At 48.6% G+C, this 24,808-nt stretch overlaps 1 protein-coding gene across 7 annotated transcripts in view; it reads right to left on the reverse strand.

Annotated features, from left to right (window-relative positions):
* Positions 1-24,808, reverse strand: part of LOC147027913 (uncharacterized) — a 75,720-nt gene that overhangs the window by 21,321 nt on the left and 29,591 nt on the right. For 5 of the 7 annotated variants that reach the window (XM_085877721.1, XM_085877724.1, XM_085877722.1 and 2 more), the window contains exons 4-8: positions 18,933-19,055; positions 15,264-15,401; positions 13,785-13,922; positions 13,524-13,666; positions 10,481-10,583 (exon numbers count right to left, since the gene is read on the reverse strand). In XM_085877721.1, coding sequence (XP_085733847.1) covers positions 10,481-10,583; positions 13,524-13,666; positions 13,785-13,922; positions 15,264-15,401; positions 18,933-19,055 — 645 coding nt within the window. Of the gene's footprint in view, positions 1-6,735; positions 7,658-10,480; positions 10,584-13,523; positions 13,667-13,784; positions 13,923-15,263; positions 15,402-18,932; positions 19,056-24,808 lie in introns of those variants that run through there. The other 2 variants (XM_085877720.1, XM_085877726.1) reach the window with 2 other exon arrangements.

A 24,808-nucleotide genomic window follows, 5' to 3' on the forward strand; every position in this document is an offset into this window, starting at 1 on the left:
CAGTACTCATTTCGCCGACCTCGGAAGGATGACAGGCTGAGTCAACCCCCTGGTGTATTAATTCAGTGGCCCAACGGGGCTTGAACGCAGGACCTTTTGGATCCCAAGCCGCTGCCCTAACCACTGCGCCAACACCAGGCTATAGTTGGGAGACATTCAGATAACGATTAGAAGGTTATTGTAGGCTTAGGGACGTTACTCTGTTGACGGTTGTGCACAACTGTTGTCTCGCTGTCAGAATGTCACTTCAACCTGCTCTTCCATGAGCCTCGCTCTTGTTGACGGCACCCTCCTCCCCTCTGAGCTCTCGGATCCTGGAAATATTTCCTTATGGAGGCCAATTCGAGCAAAACTGGTTTAGGGGAGCGTTTACAAGGGGTGCTGCATTTCAGAGCAAGGACCCCCCTGTTGTCCTGTCTGCGTTTGGGTTGTGGACATTGAATATCCTACATTAGAATCGAAAAGAGCAGGTCATTGTGGGTCGGTACCCTTACTCTCTTCCCTCACAGGTGACGGTTCAAATGTGACCCACGAGTTAATTATATAATATACATGGGTGTTATTGAGGTGAAAAGGAAGAGTTCAGTTCACCATCGGTCAATTAAGTTTATTGATGAGACGATATATTAAATAATTTAGTTACTTAAAGCAGCTTAACGAGTGAAAAACGCCTCATTAAAGCAAAACTCCACCCAAATATACAACTTATCTTCATTGCTCGTGAACAGCAGCAAACAACGTGTTACTTTTAACTTCGAATCAACGTTTGCGCAATATTAAATAAGCAATCGAGAAACCAAAATTAACGAACCGTCAAACATTTTCTTTCCTTCAGAAATGACAGCGCAAGCACGAGGTCCCGATGGACCTCCGGCTTAATCCTGGAGGAGGAGGAGGAGGAGGAGGAGGAGGAGGAGGAGGAGGAGGAGGAGGTGGAGGAGGAGGTGGAGGTGGAGGTGGAGGTGGAGGTGGAGGTGGAGGTGGAGGTGGAGGTGGAGGTGGAGGTGGAGGTGGAGGTGGAGGTGGAGGTGGAGGTGGAGGTGGAGGTGGAGGTGGAGGTGGAGAAGGAGAAGGAGCAGGAGAAGGAGAAGGAGAAGGAGAAGGAGAAGGAGAAGGAGAAGGAGAAGGAGAAGGAGAAGGAGAAGGAGCAGCTCACGCGGAAATTTGTCTTTATAACCGTTTCCAATCTTTTGTGGAAACGTGTATCGACAGACCCCAGGTGTGTTCCATGATACATCACCAATCAGCTTGCTCTTGTCTGCCAAGCCAACCGTTTCCTTGGAGTGTTTGCTTGAGTGCCTAAGCTGCTTGGCGAGCGCTTCACAAGCTGATTAGTGATGGAACACTCCTGGCTTCTCATTCCTTCGAAGGAGAGAGAGAGAGAGAGAGAGAGAGAGAGAGAGAGAGAGAGAGAGAGAGAGAGAGAGAGAGAGAGAGAGAGAGAGAGAGAGAGAGAGAGAGAGAGAGAGAGAGAGAGAGAGAGAGAGAGAGAGAGAGAGAGAGAGAGAGAGAGAGAGAGAGAGAGAGAGAGAGAGAGAGAGAGAGAGAGAGAGAGAGAGAGAGAGAGAGAGAGAGAGAGAGAGAGAGAGAGATAGAGAGATATAGAGAGATATAGAGAGATATAGAGAGATATAGAAAGATATAGAGATATATATATATATATATATATATATATATATATATATATCTTCAAGGAACCTTCTAGAGCTTCATGGATCAGTAATAATCTCTGGTCGTATCTGCACTAATAAATTCTGTATGAAGACCGATAAACCGTCCCGAATTGGATGACACAACAGTGATCCCGCTGATTAGCAAATCTCTATTTTGTGGTTCCGTGGGAAGCTTCAGCAAACTATTTCTCACCTACACTCTCAGATAAATGTGGATTATGGGAAAGTGTAGACACAATATATGTGTCACGACCCCGAGGGGTCTTCATACTTCAACTATGGACTCAGGACGTCCGAATTGGCTTCGGATAGGGAAGTCGATAAGGCTCGTTGGTTGGTAAGATACAAAAGGAGACGTGCGTGCATGTTCCAGACCCCTCGACACCCTTATTAAGACCCTAAGACCATTTAGAACCCCTTTTAGACCCACAAGAACCTTAAGATGCCCCAAAGCCCAAAAGACCCCGAGTACCTCAACACCCTCAAGATCCCAAGACCTTTAAAACCCCTCAAGACCTACTAAGACCCTGAACACAACCAAACCCCTGAGAAGACCCTTAAGACCACCCCCCATGACTCTATAGACTCCCAAGATCCTTCAGACCCCAAGACCCCCTAATACATTTAAGAACCCTGAAGACACCTATAGCCCCCTAAGACCCTTTCAACACCTTAACACCACTTCACCCTTCAGACCTTTTATACCCTTTAGACCCATAGAACCTTCAGACCTCACAGACCTTTACACCCTTTAAGTCACTTGATTCCCTTTAGACCCCTCAGACCATAACACTATGTAGACCCCTAATAGTTTTCAGACATGTTAGACAGCTTGGACCCTTAACCATTTAGTGCTTGAGATAACTTGGACCTTTTTACATGCTTGAGAGACTACACCCTTTTTAAGCCCTTTAATAGACCCTAACTACTATTGGAACATACCCTTTCAACCTTTAAGACCATCCAGAACCTTTTAGGCACACAACATGCAAACATCTATGGTCTTCTAACGAGACACAAACTATACTGGACTTTATTTCAACAAGTAACGTACAAACTCGACTCACCCAATGGGTGGGTCTTCTAATAATCTCCATTTGCGGCTTTTAGGAGGTGGAACGAAATCCTCCTCGAAAACAGACAATCAACCTCCATTTTAGTGAAAGATCACGTTTCAGGGACCAAATTGTGAAGTTTTATTGTTCCGAGGGATCTTCTCAGGATTGTCACTCAGCCCCAGCCAACTTCCAACTGTAGTTTGTTTTTAGTAATATTCCCAGGGATGGTTTATAAGATCTCTGTTACGTTCTTCTTTATTACTCTGGTTAATCCAACCATCACTGGCTGGCATTACTGGTTAATCCAACCATCATTTATATAATGTCGGTGCTCGTCTGCTTTGAAGTTCTTTTGAATTAATTTTTGAGATATTGGTACTTCATCAACTTTGTAATTTCAGCATTATTTAGACAACAGTTGCTGGGAACTGACAACTTGATTAGCAATGACATATTTTTCTTTTTGTAGACTGAGTACTATGTCTGGTCACAATGCATTGTTTTGTATGTTCATACTTGATGGGATGGTCACGTCATACAGTGGCATGCAAAAGTATTTACCCTCCAAGTAACGCCCCCATTTAAACGAATTACAAATTATGCAGAAACAATTTTTCCAAATTAACCTTTTTATTCAGAACTTAAGGGATTAAACTAAGCACTGTTATCGTTGAAGGAGGTTACATGTCAGTAATACCTGTAATAAACATGTACACATCAAAACTCACTGGTTGTAAAAGTATTGAGCCCCTTCGGTCAGTACTTGATGGAAGCACCTTTTGCAGCAATAATTGCTTCGAGTCTTTTTGGAAGGTCTCCACCAGTTTTGTGCAGTAAGATGGTGAACTCTTTTCCCATTCTTCATGTGAAAATTGCTCTCGTCTGCCAAGTTTGATGTGGATCGTCGATGGACTGCAATCTTCAAGTCTCGCCATTCATGTTCAATTGGGTTCAAGTCAGCACTTTGACTGGGCCACTCAAGAACATCTATTTTCTTCTTATTCAGCAACTGCAGTGCGGATTTTGCTTTGTACTTCAGATCAATGCCCCACTGAAATGTGAATCTTCTACCCAGTGTCAGATTCACGGCTGACTCAAGTAGGATTTTCCATGATGTACTGCATTCACTACGACCTGGTGGGCATCAGGTGCAGTGCATACTTCAATGAAGCATCCTCACGTACCAGAGGACATGGATCCCATGCTGTAGAACTCAGAAAAATGCCTCATCCTTCTCTCCCCGCATATGCAGGGATTGGAATCACCTGGAGAAGGACCCTGACACTTCTTCCTCCTTCAAAACCGCATTGCTGGGGTTAGCGAGATTAAAGATTATATCTGGTCTTTATTTTTACTTGCACATGTATATTGTTTCGGTTTTTGGGGGTAGATGGAGGGATTAAATCGGGAATTTAGGATTGAATAGAGTTGTTTGGTCCGTGGACGTGAAGGAGACATCTCGATGAAATTAAGTAAGGAAACTGAGCTTAAGTGTTACGTGACACCACACGGGGGGTGGTGCTGTGTTAATTAGCTAGGGAGTAAGAATAAGTTCCCCAAGTATGGAATTGCCCCCTGTGACTTTTCCCTTTGTTTTTATAACCAAAACCATGAGAAGAAACAAGCAAACGTGCTGAGCAGGCAGAAGCCCTGCTTTCAAGGGTGACAGCGGGTGAAGTCATGCCCCCGAGGCTGATTGATGGGTGTGACGTCAGAAGCTAGCCAGGTGTGCCGAGCAGGCAGAAGCCCCGCCTTCCAGGGTTTCGTGCGAGCAAGCCACGCCCCGGAGGAAACGGTGATTCAGGATGACGTCATCCAGTGAGAGTAGAGTTCGGAGTAGGAACGGACAAGTGCAGAGTGAAGGACGCATGCGGTCGAGAAAGAACGTAGCAAGGAGATGGCCTCCACAGGGCTTTACGACTAGCTTTCCTTTGATGCGTGAAGAAGATGGCATGCATCTTGTATTCGTGCTGAGGCGAATTGACTCGCATGGTGAAGCAAGACGCTGGCCTTTGGCTCTTGGTTGGGTCGTGAGAAATGGACCCCGAGCCTCGTGTATGTAAAATAGCGGGTCGGTGAGGACGATCGATGCACAAAGCGGCTGCACTGGGTCTCTGAGCCTTGGTGTTGAGTGCCGCTCGTGAATTGCCTGGTGTACGTTGTCCCACTACGAGAGAAGTGACTTTGCGCCATTTTGCGCGTGTCTATACGTGTAAATATAAGCGCCTCGATTCCAAGTTCCACAAAGACCAACTCTGGGCCAAGCTAAGTGCAAGAATAAAAGGAGGGATTTTCTTTTCTTTCGTTTTCCCCTTTGTATTTAAGTCTGTGTGTAGAGGCGCCTCGACTGAGAGTTTAATTTACCCCACGTATTTATAATTATTACATTTATAATTATTACATTTATTATTGTCCTCTGTAAATATTCGTCTATTTTCATTAAATGTGTTCATTTAAGTTACTGTATCTGTGTATTTGTCGTGGGGTATAACTGTATTTTGAGTATAACCCCCCCCGCCCCCGTGCTGTGCTCTCCGTGCCCCTGTCCCTCCACCATTGCGCCCTTTTCCCACGCACGCACATTAATCTCCAAGACTTTCAGCTGTAGGCCTCCAAGGAAGAAGTTCAATCGTCCGGGGCTGACGGTGTAAACCGCCTGTCACCACAATTTGGGTCAGGGGGATGAACCTTGGCTGCCAGCGCCGCGACAATATATTTGCACAATTTGATTGTATCAGCGCTGTTCTACGCCTGCACACAACCACAATGTGATAATCTTTACCCTGATGAAGCAGCACTTAAAAGGAAGGAAGGAAGGATTTCATCAAGGATTCTCCTATACTTTGCACCATCCTTTGTCCGTTCTATCCAGACAAGCTTGCCAGTCCCTGGTGATGAAAAACAGCCCTGTAACATGATGCTGCCACTTCCATGCTTGACAGTAGGGATGGTGTTGACTGGGAGATGTGCAATGTTAGGCTTGTGCCATACGTAGCACTTTGAATTTACACCAAAAACGTTCAATTCTTGTGTTGTACGACTACAAAACTTTTCTCCATATGCCTGCAGCATCATTAAGATGCGTTTTTGTCAACTCCATGTGAGATTATAGATGCGTCTTTTTCACTATTGGCTTGTTTATTGCCACCTGTACATAGAAGCCAGTTTTGTGAAGGGAACGGAATATTGTTGATTCGTAAAGTGACCCCCATCTTGGCCATAGAGCCTTGCAGATCTTTCAAACTCACTGTTGGATTTACAGTGATGTCCCGAACCAGTTTCCTGCTTGCCCAGCTGCTGAGTTTGGATAGGCGACCTGATGTGGGTAGAGTCTGGGTACTATGATACGTCTTCCACTTATTAATGATGGATGTCACCGTACTCAAAGGGATTATGTCCGACGTCTTTGGAAAAGCTCCTTTGTCTTCATTTTTGCATTGTTGGTTAACCAAGTGAGTTTCACCTTAAAACTCCTTAAATAAGTGGGGGAGCTTAATTTTTAAGTGAAACCACTGATTACATACAGGTGAAACCTGTAACACTTATTTTGTAACCTTTCAAAAAATAATTTGCTCCTGAAGTGATTTAGGGTAAATTAGGGAAAGGGGTTGAATACTTATGCAATTGAGAATCATTTGATTTTCTCTGTTAATCTGACTTATTCACATTTTATCTGCATTTTTTGGCTATATTGTTATTGATTCGACGGTGGCGCGATTCGCATCCGACTCTTGACAGCCAAATGTTGAAGATTCGGTGTCACTTAACAGCACCGCCGTCTCTGGGGTTATAACGCCGGCTAGTTCGGCACAGCTCTCGGGTCACGCACCTCGGATTGCGATACCAAGGTACACCTGGGCCTGACCAGTTGGGGAAATGAACCCCGGCTACAGACTGGGTTTGTCAGAGACCGAGCGAAGTCTGCCAGTCCGTAGCCCGTTTGGTTTTATATACAAATTGAGCGGATTGTTCCTCAGCATGGCACGAATACACTCAAGGCGGCAACTTTCATACGAATCAGCCAGATTTATTTGGGACACATCGGGGAACACAACACAAGCAAAGCATTCACGACAATGTTATAATTAATCTATAACCTGCTCTTAACTAGGAAGCTGTGGATACGGGTTTCGAAGGGAGCCCGAGCGAGATAAACCTTAGACAACATGCAGACAACATGCAGACAAGACACGGAGTACTTGATAGTGCCTCATGGACGAGAGGAAAAGTATCGAAGGCACGAATGCGGCTCTTGAGAAGTAGATGTCAACGGATTCGAGCTCCCAAGCTCGAGCACGCCGCGTTGCAAAATGGCGCTCGTACTCCTATTCTTGGCACCGCTTGCGCACGCAGCCTCGGCGCCTTCAGCCCCCATGAGATCGACGGCACAGGAGCGAAAGATCTATGGTGTGTTCCAGCTGGTTTATCACAAGGTCCAGTATACAAATCCAGGCCTGGCCTGTTCACCAGACTAGGCCAATCAGGGTGTTGGACTCTCAAGTGGATCGATGGGATCACAAGACGTGTCGAGCCGTGCATGGAGTCACGACAGTCAGATGCTCCGTGACTGGACTCAGGATGAACCTGTGGAGGTCCTGCAGGCTGGATCCATGGCCGAGGAGGAACAGCCGGCCAAACCACTCTTCACAAAGCCGATCGCCGACTGACACAGCAGCCAGTTCCCTCTTGCCTTTCGGGGCGGGTCTTTCTCACGAAGCAGATCCCCGACCGACCAAACCAGTTCCTCTCAAAGCAGATCGCAGACTCGACACTAGCCATTTCTTCCTTGCCTTCCCGGTGCTCGCTCTTCTGGAACGCCTCCGGGGATACGTGATTGGTCCATGCCTCCAGTCCCCAGCCACTCTCCACCAATGGGTTGCCGACACGTCTCGGCGACCGACACTAAGGGCGCCGGGTCAGGGCTTGCTAAGGAGGGGGGGGGGGCAGGAAGAAGAAGGAGCCACCTCTCGGTACACCACCACTGTATGAACATTGGACAGCCTGCAACATCTCCCGACACATGTTACGTCCAATTACCAAACAACCTGGCTAAACATGCATTTCAGGGGGATCTGGGCTAATCCGATATTTAATAACACAATTAGGGCCCATTTCCGCAACAATATTACGTTGGAGTAGTTTGTGCGGATTCTATATCGTAAGTTTGACTTGAAAGCATCATGAAATAAGCTCAGGTGGCATCAAAATGTGAAAACTTTTGAGGGGGTGAATACTTTTGCAGGCCACTGCATGTTCACACTATGTCTTAGTTTTCAACGATCATCTTTGGTTTGTGCTTCCATGATTTTCCTGAGACTAGGATATTTAAATTTTTGCATATGTGCCAGTGGATTACTCTACATACTTTGTTGTGCCTTTGTGTACAGCGAATTCAGACATTAGTTTTTCCATCCGAAAAAAAAACAAATCGTGCCTTCTGTTTCGACCTTGCAGAACCTACACTTATCCGATTGACTCAATCCTGCATTTTCTTAAAGCCATTGATATAGTGTCCTTGATGATGGGCTTTTATTATGACTCATTCTGCATCCCAGTTAAGCTCATCTTATCCATTCCAATGAGTCTTATTTTTTCCTGCTTCTGTATCATTCTCCCAATATCAGACTTTCAAAATGACCTTTGAATGCTAACAAGGTCTTTTTGCGCATGCGATGTGTGTGCGTTTTCAGTAACTCGGTTGTGCTCGCAAAGCACTTTTAACTAAAGCCCGACCGATGCCAGATTTTTGGGTCCAATGCCGATACTGATTTTGGAGAGTCCGAATCCACCGACCAAATAATGCAAAAATTTTCAAATAAATTAAAAAAAAACAACTTGTATTTATTAAACTTTAAAGATTTGAGAACATTTAATGTAAATTATACTATGAACGAGCAACCAAAGAAATAAAAATACACATATCAAGAACTTTTTAATGAATTAAACATAAAAAAGTAAAAAAAATACTGGTAAATTGAACTTAAGCTATTTTAGCAGTCTGGCAGTACTCAGATATCAGAGTTCAGTTCTTTAGTACTGCCACCCAAGCAATGGCAGATTGAAGCGAGGAAAACACAGCTTCTCTGCATTCTTACCACGGAGGGAGCTCCTTTTATTGTCGTACACTGAACACCCTCTCACAGGGAACTGATAAGGGCGGTGCACATAGATATCTTATGGCCATTGGAGAGAGTGCTTTGTACCGAGCACTGTTCTGCTTCCACCACGTAAGTGGAATGCCACTTCTCCGGGTGATGACGGGCTCTCTGAGATAGCATTCCACCTCCTCACTTATCCCCTCGGCTACTGGTTGTTCAATTTGGGAACACAGCACACAAGCATAAATGTCATCCAGAAGACAGCGAGACTCTTCCACCACCCTTGGCCTTTTCGGGTCTTCTGCCTCTGTAGGTGGTCTCCAGTGTGCTGGTCCTTTGGCTCTCAATGTTGGACTCCTCCCTGAGCCATTCTTTGGCTTTGCTCAATACCATGTCAGATAAGAATGGACACACTTTGAAGCGAGGATCAAGTAAGCATGCCAACACCACTGCTTTCGTATCCTCAACTTTTGCAAACCTGTCAGGCTCAGCAACATGGTGCTTCTTAGGGTCTGAATGCCCCTGGTGTTGGGACCCTGTGACTGAAGCAGCCACTTGAGCACTGCTACACTTGGAATGATGGATGAAGCAGAGGCCTCTGCTTTGTTCATTTTCAAGGTTATCTCTTCAAAAGGGGTCAAAATCTCAACCAGGTTTGAGACAATGTCCCACTCTTCAGCACTTGGACATACGAAATGCCCATGCTCACTTGAATAGACAATGAGCGCACATTTTTGCTCCAACATCTTCTGGAGCATGTGGAGGGATGAATTCCATTGGGTTGGCACTGCTTGCAGTATGGTATATGCAGGAAACCAACTTCCTCTTGAATTGCATGAAGCATTTGCTTGCCAAGGACTGAATGGTTGAAGTGCATGACACACTGCTTAAACTTTGTCAGAATGTCACCAGCAATTATTTGAGCTACAAAGCCATCATTAATGATCAGCTGCAGAGTCTGAACACTGCAGCTCAGATCAGGCATATCCACCTGTCTCCTGCCTCTAATTATGTTGGCCCCACCATCTCACAGTACCAGGAGCACACCCTCTTTGTCAATACCGCAGTGCACCAAAATTTCCACAAACATGTGAAAGTGTAATCTCCAGTGCGAGAATCTGACTTCTCCATGACACTGAGGACCACTTGTCCTCTCTTCCAGTTGCTGTCAATGAAGTGAGCAGTCAAGCTCATCAGGGACTCAGTAGAGCCTGACCAACAATCAGCGGTGAAGGAAAAGCTGTCACCTGCATTTTCCTTTGAAATGAGACCCTTTATTTTCTCCACAACGTTTTGGTGAACTTGATTTAGCATTTCAGTGCAGTATAGTTTTTCACTTATTAAAGTACCTGAGCTCTGCTGCAGACATCAACCTCTGGAACCCAACATTGGATACCATTTCAAAAGGCTGGATGTCAGTGGCAATCATTTCCAAGATAAGCCTATCAAAGGTTTTTGAATGTGTCTCAGCTGCTGACAATTTGGCTTGTCTATTGAACACTTGTTTCAAAGTCGGCTGACTTGATGTGGTCATCTTGGTGCTCTGCTGCATCACTCTTTCTTCATGTGCCTCTTCATAGGTTTCTTTATGGTGTGCTCCCACAAAATGCTGGTGTTTTCTTTGGGAAGCTTTTCTTGCACCCTGGCTCACCTTCACTGTACAGATGTTGCATTGAACTGCTGTGCCATCTTCCAGTGATGTGAAATAACTCCACACCTTGCTCTTCTTCCTTCTTCCTTTGTTTTTCAGCCATCTATTTAAAAAAATGCCAATGATAAAAAAAATGACTATAAACATCAGCTTAACTTTTTTTATTATTATTTCATTTTTCCAGTTTCAAAGATTTAAGTATTTTATGAATATAATAATAATAATAATAATTATTATTATTATTATCATTTCTCATTATACATTGTCATTAAATGAATTATATTTTCTTCTTTTTTCCTGAATACTTAATTTCGATGACTAACAAGCTAGCGAAAGAGTGAATCAAGTGTTTGCACACTGTAAATGAAAATGGAATGTGAGGTTGATCCGACAGATTGTAAGTAAAGACCATTCTTTGGTTTATCCCTGTCCCTGAGAAGTCGATGATGAAATGCAATGGTGCTCTCCCGCAGGTTGATATCACATGCTAAGTTGATCCGCTTTTCCAAAAGCAAACCCGATGAACCCCCATCCCTCTCTCATGTCATCTCATGAAAAAGCAACATAACATGGCTTCAAATGGTCTATTAGATTGATTTTTTGGGTCTTTACGAGCTAACTAGCCTCGTTTTACAAGGCTTATAATGATAAAATACTAATGGACACAATGACACACTTGCCATATTGCGTTATTGATACAGCCTCAGTTTTTACCAAGTAAATGTAAGTACTGGTAGCCTGTTGTAGCAAGCTACATTTGCTAGCGAGTTGGCTACATTACTGTGGAGGGTGAGTTAGTCGTGCTTTTTGAACTTGTGCTTTCACATGCGCATTATTTCTACATACAGTATAAGAGTTAGCTAGGTAGCTGGCTGGCTTGATAAGGATTGATAAACAAACACAGCTGCAGTGGTTGAATAAACTCATTTAATTATAAACACACACATGTTCATCAAACGATTGTTGAGCAAAATGCTTGATGCATGTCGAAGTGCACATTAATAAATACCTTTGTTGTAGCAAAATTAAACAGGCTAAGTGCAGAGACTTATGCTGTGGAGAAGAGATGGTGAGGTAATGATGGATCATGCACTGCTCGCATTGTATGACCCAAACATGCAAGCAACTGAAGTGCACACCTCAGCTGCTCGACCCCACACTTGTATTACAGCTCCCTCTACCAGATCCTTCAGCCAATACCAATACCAACTGCCAAACATACATCTATAGGAACAAGAATCTATTTTTTGGTTTCATTATACTGTATTTGCATAAAACATTGTGGAACATTGGTGGCATAAATGTCACTTCAAATGTTTTAAAAAAGCCGAATATCTGCCGATAAATCGGTTAAACTTTCGGTCAGGCTCTAATTTTAGGTAACAATCCTTATCTCACACACGATACAAGTTCAGCTGCCCAGATGACCCCCATTGCTAGGGGGTTTCCGAGCATGCTCCCCGATCATTCTGGGCTGGATTACATCATTTTGAAAGTCAAGTATTGTTGATGCATATTTGTTGATATTTCATTTTATACTTTTCTTTTGTCTTCTTTGCAATCATTGGGGCTGTCTTGCTGGAGGATTATCCAGGGTAGCACAAAGGTCAAGGATAAAGAATGTTTGGCAGTAAATTAGGACCATTTTGGAAAAGAAATTTTCTAATTATAGAAACAAAAGAGCAGCCACAACAAAAGATCGCCAGCCAATATAGTAATGAGAAATTAAGAAGAGGGGCATGCTCAGAGATCTCTATTTTTGACTGCATTACAACTCCTTAAAACAATTTGTATACATGATGATAACAAGATAGTGATAAAATAAATACAATCAGAGGAATGCAGCAGAATCCAGACTTAAAGATTGGTCAGACATTAAAAAAACGAAAAAAAAAAAAACACTTCAAAAGAAATACTCTGTGTGACATCTGATGTTTGTTAGTGTCCTGACGGTGAAGAATGAAAAACCCACAGCACAGATCAAGCACTTGTAAGGACACTCTTCTTTGTGTGGGCCCTCATATGCAATTTCAAGTAACCTATGTGAGAGAATCCTTTACCACAGACAGAGCAGATTTGCAGGCGCTCTCTGGTGTGGGTGGTCTGGTGGACATTCAAGCTCTTTTTATAAATAAAACTCTTATCACAAAGAGTGCACTTGTATGGGTGCTCTCCTGTGTGGATATTCATGTGCAATTTCAGACTTCTCTTTTCGGAGAATTTTTTATCACAGACGGAGCACTTGTATGGGCGCTCTCCCGTATGGACCTTCATATGCAATTTCAACTTAGCTTTTCGAGAGAAACATTTATCACAAACAGAGCACTTGTAAGGACGCTCTCCTGTGTGGATATTCATATGTAATTTCAGTTTTCCTTTTTCAGAGAATTTTTACAACAGACAGAGCACTTGTAAGGACGCTCACCTGTGTGGACCCTCATATGCAAATTCAAGTTAACTTTTCGAGAGAAACCTTTACCACAAACAGAGCACTTGTGTGGGCGCTCTCCTGTATGGGTTAATTTATGTACGTCGAAGGTATGCTTATAAATAAAACCCTTCCCACAGTCAATGCACTTGTATGGGCGCTCCCCTGTATGGACCCTCATATGCAATTTCAAATTACGTTTCTGAGAACAACCCTTACCACAGATAGAGCACTTGTAAGGATACTTTCCAGTGTGGGTTATCATGTGTGTTTTCAAGGTGTGTTTATACCCAAGATTCTTATCGCAAATGGAGCACTTGTAAGGACGCTCTCCAGTGTGGGCCCTCATATGTAATTTCAAATTAACTTTTCGAGACAAACCTTTACCACAAATTGAGCACTTGTACGGACGTTCACCCATATGAGATAACTTATGTGCCTCTAAGATGCATTTATAAAGAAAACCCTTCCCACATTCAAAGCACTTGTGTGGGCGGTCTCCTGTATGGATGCTCATGTGTCTTTTCATGCTGCTCAGTGAAGCAAAATCCTTATTGCAAACATTACACTTTTGCCTTTTGAGAACCTTTTGTGCAATGAAAGTTTTATCTTAACCTTTGCATTGTGTTGATGAGAGCTGGATTGGTGTTGTAAAGGTGATGAGTCTTGCTCTTGTGATTGTTTCTTCAAAACACCAATCTTGTTCACTGCCCAACAGTGGCTGGACTTTACCTGTCCCATATTATTTCCTGATAGTTCTGTAAAAACAGAAAGTCAACATCAATTTTTGTGAACATAAAATATTTGGCACAATTACAACAAAAATTCATTGATCCTGAACAAGGAGGATTACATATTTTGTACATTTGTGCTCACCAGTTGCAGAACAATGAGCACTGCAGTTTGTTGCATGATCATCTGGATCTTCCTTTACAGAAACACAACCCAAAGCTTGTTGGGCTAAAGAATCATTATCGTGTTGTACATATTCCACTTTTACAAGAGAGATATCACCTGCACACATCACAGTGTCAAATGTTTACAGGGACATGAGGTTTCCAATGCTGCAAAATAAAAATGTATATTTATTCAAACCTGAAAGTTAACTACACCACAATTACTGCACAGGCAGGTAAAAGCCACTTGGCTAATTGAGTCTGTGCAACTACCTCATCCCAGCACATGCACATTTTTGTCCCCTGACCCTCTGACAAGGTCTGAGCCGGGGTACATTAAAATGAGCTCCATTCGATTGACCGATCATCCGTTCATGTACTTTTGTGTACACGATATTTCAAAAACCTTTCAAGATTTAGCTTTCATATTACACAGATCAATTCTTCATACCACCAAAAAGGGAGGGAACCTAGAGTATTAGCTCCTTGTTATCTATTATTTTTATTTACTTAAAAACACAAGTGCAACATGTGGAAGGTGGAGGTAGACGTGGATACCTGGTGCAACTTGTCGAGGGCGAAGGTAGATGGAGATAAAAATGTCAACTTATCTCAAATATAGAGCACACAAAGTTGCTACCGGTGGCAGAGTGACAGTCCCAGGTAATCCATCTCCTGCCTTGAGATACCAAAGTGAAGGAAGGCCGTTTCAACCTCAAGAGGGGCAAAGTGGAAATCAAGAAAACCCACCCACAGTGATAAGTCATACTCCACGGAGCTTCGTAGGAAAGCCTCGTACACTGTGATGAGGGTGCAGCGCAGGAATTCCTTAGCTCGAAGAAAACTACGCAGGTGGTCAAATAATTATACAAATACTTCAATAAAACAAAATATAATAACTTGGGTTGTGTGGAAGGCCTTTCTTTAGCCACCTTGAAAGGAGCAAAGTGGGAAGCAGGAACACCAACGAGGAGTGGGAAGACATACACCACTGAATTCCGTATAAAAGTCTTGGACACCATGATGAGTGAGGTGTGGCACAGGAAAGCCTTGGATTCAGGTGGCAAATAGCCTTTCGTTCCATTTTGGAGATAGGATCCTCCAACAAAAGGTTATGGCATGGAGCGAGGTCAAGGAGTTCCAAGAATTGCACCCCTTCCAGTGGCTGCCCAGATAACTGGATTGGTTAGGTTGATTTATGATCCTTGTGGAGAGACAGTGAGAGAGCGTGAGAATTGCTGGTGTTGAACGTCATGTTACACGTTGCTGCCCAATGGCTGAGTCAATATTTGATGAAAGGGTTTCAAATAGTTCTAATAGTCATAATACAAAGTGCTCATTAAACAGCTCATTCAAGACAGACTATTTGGTAAGCTGAATACAAACTCATAAAGCTAGGCCAAAACTGAATCAAGAACACTAAAGAATGTTAGACATCCTCAACACCGTTTCTGCTCACCAGTTGCCGAACAGGTAACACTGCCGTTTCTCATATGAATATCATCTATATCTTCCTTGACAGAAGCACATCTCAAAGCTTCTGAGGCAGATGAATCTTTGTCTTGTAAGCATTCCACTTTTACAGAATAGATATCACCTGCACACAACTCAGTGTCAATCTTTTGCAATACAAGTTTAGAATGCTGTTAAAGAGAAAGCAGGTCATTTGGATATTTATTCACTCCTGTATAATTACTCATTAATTATATCGTATTTACGACACAGGAAAGAACATTTGGCCTATCATGTATGTGGTACAACCTCCTTCCAGCACTTGCGCCGAATGCAAGTGCCGGGGAGGCGTGCTTTTGTTGGAGTTGAAGTAGGACATGGATACCATGAGTGTGAGTCTCAGTCTGGAGTCAGTTCCTTAGGTGTGGAGTCATTGGAATCAAAAAGGAAAGTCCTGAGTTGTCTGAGAGTCAAGCTCATATGTTGGGGTTCGTCAGCTCTGGAGTCATGCAGAGGTAGCCCAAACATGAACGGAACCAAGAGTCCAAAATATGGGTTGTGAGTGAGATAATCATTCCAGCTTGGGACACACATTGTGTAGTCCACCAACGGCTATCCTTGCTAGCACCAGTGACGTGCTATGTTTCCCTTTTATATTAAAGTGACAACTGTATGTTTTATTGTTTGTGCTGAGTTGAGGTTTCTGTCAGAATTTGTTTCTTGTTCCATAATTTATTAAACATACTTATGCTACTGTTATCACTTTCCCCACACTTTTTGAAAAAAACCCGAAAAAAAAACAAAATAAAACAGGGAGACGTGGAATCAGCTCTGCCTATCTGTCTGTCCATCGATTTTAAACGATCACCTCACTACTAAGGGGTTGTAGTAATCAAGGTACAAATTGTAAAGTTAATTGGTGTTGGGAGAAAATAACGCTTGGAAATTGAAGGGAATATATTAATTTTTTTGAGGAAATTGAACGCGCGCGGGAAATGGCGGATGTGCACAAGATGGCGATGATCATGCTAGATTGTGACCATGAAGGAAGCGAGCCGGGGGTGGAGTTGAGTGATAACGATGGAGTAGGGGCCTTCCCTGTCCCAAGCGTCAGTCCCCCCACCCCCACAGTGGTGGGAAATGAGATGCAGGGAGCGGGTGTGATGACTATCTGGGTATTGTGTGAGATGTTAATTAAAATGAATGAAGGGAATAAAGAACAAAAGAATGAATTTGTGGGACATTAAAAAAATGACAAACAAAATTGAAGAACAAACAAATAAAATGAAGGAACAAGGGAAGGAATCAAAGGGATAAATTAATGGAATGGAGAATAACATGAAGGGAATGAGTGAACAAATGAACAAAATTAAGAAGGGAATAACACAGGAACTGGGGACACTAATTGATGGAGTCGGGGAAATGAATGAACGACTGGACGATGAAATTGATGAACAAAGGAATTAAATGGAGGAAAAATTGGAAGAAGAAATTGGGTCAACAAATAAAATAATTGAAGTAATTGAGAACCTGGAGGGCTATTCTGCCTGGGTGGATCCTAGAATGCAACAGCAGGTAGAGGAATTGGGAAGTGCCAGGGTGGTGGTTTGACTAAGGAGGTCCAAACGTTGGAAACTCATATAACAGAACAAGAGCAGGTGTTAGCTGATAAAGGCTTGTGGGAGCCACAATTGAATGGGGAAAGGCTGGATGAGATATTCCAGGAGCAGCTAAACACTTGGGACAATACCACCAAGGGAGAGGTGATAGAACCAAAAGTTTCTGTTCTTCTCATTGATGACATTGATGGTTCTGTCGGGCCCATGCTTGGGCTGACTGACTCGTATGAAGCCAATGGTGAAGTTAAACTGGACTTGCTGCACTTTGACATTGGGGATGTTACTGAAAAGGGGAGAGCAGATTTGGCAGAGCCAATGGTTGAACCAATTGCAGAACATGTAGTAGAGGACAGCGACAGTGACTTTGACATGCCAAGTACCGAGCAAGTGGCTGATTTTTAAACAATCGAAGGTGAGCTTGCTGATGTAAACTCTGGAGAGAGAATTGCCCAATTTGAAAAAGTGCAAGGCAGTTTAACAGACACAGATGGACCTCAAGAGAAAGAGCAGGATGCTTGTCAAATGGACAAGTGGGAGAGTGATGTTTTTGAAATGAATTTGCAGAACCAATCTTAGAAATCAGATTTGGATGATAGTTGTGAAGGCCAATTACTCACTGTTTATGAATCGTGTGGAAGTGATGCAGATGGTGCAGCTGTCATTGAAAAGAAATCGACAGAAAAGCTTGTTGATGATTATACAGTCAGAGTAGGAGGTGACACATTGGATACTGTGAAGGAAGATTACATTGAAATTGTGAAGGTACTGGGTGAGGAAAGTGATCTTCCTCAGGCATCGCTTCCTGAACTTGGCACTTACAGGAAGGCAGATCTTGAAGTTTGTTTTGTCAAGTCAGGATTGGAGAAGTCCCAAGAATAATGTGTTGAGGAGAGTTGCAACAGCTGTGGCTTCTTGTTGGTTGAGTGGGAGGCTCATCTTTAATCAAACCAGGGTGAGTCTAGTGCGGGTCGTGAAGAGAAAATGCCCCCACTTGGGATTAATGTGGAGGATTCTAATGATTTAGATGATGCTCAGCAATTTTCATTGGATGAACTTGCAGGAGCTGATGTACCCCAAGGATCCTTTCCAGATGTCAGTCTGACAGATTCATCAGCAAGGGATGTTGAGGAGAAACAGCTGGATGAATTGTATGATGAAGGTGAACTGTCAAATATCCAGTAAGATCAACAAATCCTTACAATAATTCGCGGACCTTACAATAAGATAAAACACCCCTATACATTATTTGGGGTCAAGCTGATCCGACGTAGCGAGTATGGATGCAATCAGCCCAGAACTGTAGGAGTTGCATGACAAACAAACACACAAACACAGAAACAACAGTCTGCGAATTATAGTAAGGATTATTAACAATGACTTGTTGTATACCAGCAAGTGCAACGTCTTCCCTCAATCACATTTAATTTTGCTGTTGCATTAACCATATGATGTTCTTGCTTGTATTTGGGGAAGCTTTGACTCTCTTTGTGGCAATGGATCAGCAATAACATTGGATTTCTGGCGCTTGAAGTAATGCAGTGGCTCAAGATGAGTTGACTGTGAGAGGATAATCTCCAAAAGAGCATCTGTAGGTGATTTTGTGTTCGTTAACTGGTTCACACGACAAATACGCTGTTCACACCCGAATTATGCCCACCTTCCGATGGGTTCAGCAGTGAAGAAAGTTTGGCCCAAGTATTTCATCAACTGAATGCATGGCCAGGCCTGACATTCAACTGAAGACCACTTTCACAGGAATTTGGAATTTGTTCAATTTTACGCCAACAACTCCCCTAACTCCTCACAAAAGACACAGTGGGATCTTTAATCTCCACCAACAAATGCGAGCAGTGTCACTAAATCAGGAAATTACTGGAATGCAATCCAAATTTCATCAGACAAAGGATCAGCCTTTTAAAATTGGAGTCAGAAAAAGCATGTCTTCTTTTCTCACATTATACACATACCGATAATTCCAATATAAAGGATGCAATTCACTAAAAGTGAACAAAGTTTCATGTTTTGCTGTGATGCGACAATTTGACAATCACACAAACCTGGATCAATACATGAAGCAATGCTGGATTCCTTTGTTGATGCAACTTCTAACGCTTTCATAAGAATGGAAGATTTCCGAGTGTTTTGAGCAATATCAGTTGCCTGTTCCGGATCATCTTCACCTACACACAGTTTCACATTAAAACATGTAAATGTTAAAATCCACACAGAATCAAGAAGTTCTGCGCATAAAAACTCATCCAATAAGTCAACTTTAAAAGAATGCATTTCTAAATAAAAAATAACCTTACCAATATAAAATAAAAGAACACTCAAAGTTATTAGTCATAATAATTTCAATGTATTGTGCAATTCTTCCACCAATAGGTAGGAACAGGATGGTTTTTTTTTGCTTTGTACTTCACCAAACTTCAAGGTTCAGTAAATTGCAGCTGGTAAAACTTATGACAATATTTTTTTGAATTAAAAAAAAAAAAAATCCACCGATATTCTTATACACCACAAGCAGAGTATCCGGTTCAGGGATCGGCACACGAGGACGACTGGGTGGCGAGCTCTCCTTCCAGTCCTTCCAAAGCTAAGTTTCCAGTCCTAAAGTGTTTTGTGTATTTTGTTGTCGAGATTTGTGTCTGGGGCTGTGGAACTGTACTTATTTTTTTAGTGTTCATAACAGTTTTAGCAGGTAGTTGAGATAGTTTATTGAAAGAAGCAGGAGGAGGCCTCGTAATAAGTTTAGCGTGAAATCAGTTGGGGCCTTGGGAGCATGGGGATGAAGAAGGTTATAAATAAAGACTGAAGGAGAAAGGAAGAGGAGAAAGTAAAATGTAACAATTGCTCAATGAGGGCCACGTCAACAACGGGGGAAGCAGAGGGTTCTTATTGTTGTAGGAAGTGTGATGAAATCGTCCACTTGAGGAAGGTTATTAATGGGTTGAAGGAACGCATCGATAATTTGCAGCAAGTAGCAGAATGTGAGAAATTTGTAGATAATAGTTGGTTACGTTTGTAGAGTGAGGTTGCTGAGGATATTGGAAGTGGAGACGGTGCAACGGGGCCGGGCAGTGGCGACGGTGCAACGGGGCCGGGCAGTGGCGACGGTGCAACGGGGCCGGGCAGTGGCGACGGTGCAACGGGGCCGGGCAGTGGCGACGGTGCAACGGGGCCGGGCAGTGGCGACGGTGCAACGGGGCCGGGCAGTGGCGACGGTGCAACGGGGCCGGGCAGTGGCGACGGTGCAACGGGGCCGGGCAGTGGCGACGGTGCAACGGGGCCGGGCAGTGGCGACGGTGCAACGGGGCCGGGCAGTGGCGGCGGTGCAACGGGGCCGGGCAGTGGCGACGGTGCAACGGGGCCGGGCAGTGGCGACGGTGCAACGGGGCCGGGCAGTGGCGACGGTGCAACGGGGCCGGGCAGTGGCGACGGTGCAACGGGGCCGGGCAGTGGCGACGGTGCAACGGGGCCGGGCAGTGGCGACGGTGCAACGGGGCCGGGCAGTGGCGACGGTGCAACGGGGCCGGGCAGTGGCGACGGTGCAACGGGGGCCGGGCAGTGGCGACGGTGCAACGGGGGCCGGGCAGTGGCGACGGTGCAACGGGGGCCGGGCAGTGGCGACGGTGCAACGGGGGCCGGGCAGTGGCGACGGTGCAACGGGGGCCGGGCAGTGGCGACGGTGCAACGGGGGCCGGGCAGTGGCGACGGTGCAACGGGGGCCGGGCAGTGGCGACGGTGCAACGGGGGCCGGGCAGTGGCGACGGTGCAACGGGGCCGGGCAGTGGCGACGGTGCAACGGGGGCCGGGCAGTGGCGACGGTGCAACGGGGGCCGGGCAGTGGCGACGGTGCAACGGGGGCCGGGCAGTGGCGACGGTGCAACGGGGGCCGGGCAGTGGCGAAGGTGCAACGGGGGCCGGGCAGTGGCGACGGTGCAACGGGGGCCGGGCAGTGGCGACGGTGCAACGGGGCCGGGCAGTGGCGACGGTGCAACGGGGCCGGGCAGTGGCGACGGTGCAACGGGGGCCGGGCAGTGGCGACGGTGCAACGGGGGCCGGGCAGTGGCGACGGTGCAACGGGGGCCGGGCAGTGGCGACGGTGCAACGGGGGCCGGGCAGTGGCGACGGTGCAACGGGGGCCGGGCAGTGGCGACGGTGCAACGGGGGCCGGGCAGTGGCGGCGGTGCAACGGGGGCCGGGCAGTGGCGGCGGTGCAACGGGGGCCGGGCAGTGGCGGCGGTGCAACGGGGGCCGGGCAGTGGCGGCGGTGCAACGGGGCCGGGCAGTGGCGGCGGTGCAACGGGGCCGGGCAGTGGCGGCGGTGCAACGGGGCCGGGCAGTGGCGGCGGTGCAACGGGGCCGGGCAGTGGCGGCGGTGCAACGGGGCCGGGCAGTGGCGGCGGTGCAACGGGGCCGGGCAGTGGCGGCGGTGCAACGGGGCCGGGCAGTGGCGGCGGTGCAACGGGGCCGGGCAGTGGCGGCGGTGCAACGGGCCGGGCAGTGGCGGCGGTGCAACGGGGCCGGGCAGTGGCGGCGGTGCAACGGGGCCGGGCAGTGGCGGCGGTGCAACGGGGCCGGGCAGTGGCGGCGGTGCAACGGGGCCGGGCAGTGGCGGCGGTGCAACGGGGCCGGGCAGTGGCGGCGGTGCAACGGGGCCGGGCAGTGGCGGCGGTGCAACGGGGCCGGGCAGTGGCGGCGGTGCAACGGGGCCGGGCAGTGGCGGCGGTGCAACGGGGCCGGGCAGTGGCGGCGGTGCAACGGGGCCGGGCAGTGGCGACGGTGCAACGGGGGCGGGCAGTGGCGACGGTGCAACGGGGGCGGGCAGTGGCGACGGTGCAACGGGGGCGGGCAGTGGCGACGGTGCAACGGGGGCGGGCAGTGGCGACGGTGCAACGGGGCGGGCAGTGGCGACGGTGCAACGGGGCGGGCAGTGGCGACGGTGCAACGGGGCGGGCAGTGGCGACGGTGCAACGGGGCGGGCAGTGGCGACGGTGCAACGGGGCGGGCAGTGGCGACGGTGCAACGGGGGCGGCAGTGGCGACGCGGTGCAACGGGGCCGGGCAGTGGCGGGGGTGCAACGGGGCCGGGCAGTGGCGGCGGTGCAACGGGGCCGGGCAGTGGCGGCGGTGCAACGGGGCCGGGCAGTGGCGGCGGTGCAACGGGGCCGGGCAGTGGCGGCGGTGCAACGGGGGCGGGCAGTGGCGGCGGTGCAACGGGCCGGGCAGTGGCGGCGGTGCAACGGGGCCGGGCAGTGGCGGCGGGGCAACGGGGGCGGGCAGTGGCGGCGGTGCAACGGGGGCGGGCAGCGGCGGCGGTGCAACGGGGGCGGGCAGCGGCGGCGGTGCAACGGGGGCGGGCAGCGGCGGCGGTGCAACGGGGGCGGGCAGCGGCGGCGGTGCAACGGGGCCGGGCAGCGGCGGCGGTGCAACGGGGCCGGGCAGCGGCGGCGGTGCAACGGGGCCGGGCAGCGGCGGCGGTGCAACGGGGCCGGGCAGCGGCGGCGGTGCAACGGGGCCGGGCAGCGGCGGCGGTGCAACGGGGCCGGGCAGCGGCGGCGGTGCAACGGGCGGCAGCGGCGGCGGTGCAACGGGCCGGCAGCGGCGGCGGTGCAACGGGGCCGGGCAGCGGCGGCGGTGCAACGGGCGGGCAGCGGCGGCGGTGCAACGGGGCGGCAGCGGCGGCGGTGCAACGGGGCGGGCAGCGGCGGCGGTGCACGGGCGGGCAGCGGCGGCGGTGCAGCGGGGGCGGGCAGCGGCGGCGGGGCGGCGGGGGCGGGCAGCGGCGGCGGTGCAACGGGGGCGGGCAGCGGCGGCGGTGCAACGGGGGCGGGCAGCGGCGGCGGTGCAACGGGGCCGGGCAGCGGCGGCGGTGCAACGGGGCCGGGCAGCGGCGGCGGTGCAACGGGGGCGGGCAGCGGCGGCGGTGCAACGGGGGCGGGCAGCGGCGGCGGTGCAACGGGGGCGGGCAGCGGCGGCGGTGCAACGGGGGCGGGCAGCGGCGGCGGTGCAACGGGGGCGGGCAGCGGCGGCGGTGCAACGGGGGCGGGCAGCGGCGGCGGTGCAACGGGGGCGGGCAGCGGCGGCGGTGCAACGGGGGCGGGCAGCGGCGACGGTGCAAACGGGGCGGGCAGCGGCGACGGTGCAACGGGGGCGGGCAGCGGCGACGGTGCAACGGGGCGGGCAGTGGCGACGGTGCAACGGGGCGGGCAGTGGCGACGGTGCAACGGGGCGGGCAGTGGCGACGGTGCAACGGGGCGGGCAGTGGCGACGGTGCAACGGGGCGGGCAGTGGCGACGGTGCAACGGGGCGGGCAGGGGCGACGGTGCAACGGGGGCGGGCAGTGGCGACGGTGCAACGGGGGCGGGCAGTGGCGACGGTGCAACGGGGGCGGGCAGTGGCGACGGTGCAACGGGGGCGGGCAGTGGCGACGGTGCAACGGGGGCGGGCAGTGGCGACGGTGCAACGGGGCGGGCAGTGGCGACGGTGCAACGGGGCGGGCAGTGGCGACGGTGCAACGGGGCGGGCAGTGGCGACGGTGCAACGGGGCGGGCAGTGGCGACGGTGCAACGGGGCGGGCAGTGGCGACGGTGCAACGGGGCGGGCAGTGGCGACGGTGCAACGGGGCGGGCAGTGGCGACGGTGCAACGGGGCGGGCAGTGGCGACGGTGCAACGGGGCGGGCAGTGGCGACGGTGCAGAGGGTGCGGGCAGCGGTGGAGGTGCAGAGGGTGCGGGCAGCGGTGGAGGTGCAGAGGGTGCGGGCAGCGGTGGAGGTGCAGAGGGTGCGGGCAGCGGTGGAGGTGCAGAGGGTGCGGGCAGCGGTGGAGGTGCAGAGGGTGCGGGCAGCGGTGGAGGTGCAGAGGGTGCAGGCAGCGGTGGAGGTGCAGCGGGTGCGGGCAGCGGTGGAGGTGCAGCGGGTGCGGGCAGTGGTGGAGGTGCAGAAATATAAATTATTAGACATGAGGTATGGGAGACAGTTTTTGTGGGTGATTAGACAATTAAATATGTAGATTCTTAATTATATAGGATGGATTGTCGACATAGAATTCTGTGTAGTTTTGAAGGAGCAGGAGTTTGGGACATTGAAGGAAGGGTAAACGATATTGTATCGGGTCATAGCAGGAAGTTGGTTGTGGTACACCGAGGTGCGAATGATGTTGGGAAAGTTTACTCAGAGATTTTGAAAAATAGATACAGGATATTGTGTAAGCGGCTGAAAGTAAAGGGTTGTGAGGTCATGTATTCTGGGATTCTCCCAAGATTAGGAAACGATTCTCCCGCCCCCATTGCATTAGAAGGCTACAGGGTGTGTTGGTGTGATAGGAAGAGGAGTAGCAATCTGGGTAAAGGACAGATGTTAGAAAGGGGTGACATTAAGGAAGGAATAAATGTTGAGGATTCTGTATGGGTAGAGATGAGAGATTGTAAAAACAGTAAGATACTGGTAGGATGCTTTTATAGGGATCAGGGTGTGAAGGAAGAGGAGGAAGGAGGAGTACATGAACAATTCAAAAGGGCATGTGGTAAGGGAAGAGTGTTGATTATGGGGGATTTTAACATGCCAGGGATAGATTGGGTCCAGGAACAGGGAAAGGGCAGAGCAGATGAGGATTTCCGAGATTTAGTCGAAGATTGATTTTTAACCCAGTTTGTTGATAAGCCCACTAGGGGAAGTGCTGTGTAAGACCTCCTTTTCAGTAACGATCCCAATATGGTGGAGGGGGTGGAGGTCGGGGAGCATTTAGGAGCAAGTGACCATAACATTGTGTGTGCAAAGATTCTGTTTTGGATTAGAGTTCAAGATAGTAGAGTAAGGCTATTAGATTTCAGGAAGGCAAACTTTGAGGGTGTGAGGAGAGAATTGGGTGATGTAGATTGGAAGACTCTAACACCAGGACAATCAGCATCAGAGAAATGGGAAACCTTCAA

Source organism: Eptatretus burgeri, chromosome 4 (assembly GCF_056783735.1).
Source record: "Eptatretus burgeri isolate ZD-2024b chromosome 4, Ebu_testis_v1, whole genome shotgun sequence".
In the NCBI taxonomy this organism is placed as follows: Eukaryota; Metazoa; Chordata; class Myxini; order Myxiniformes; family Myxinidae; genus Eptatretus; species Eptatretus burgeri.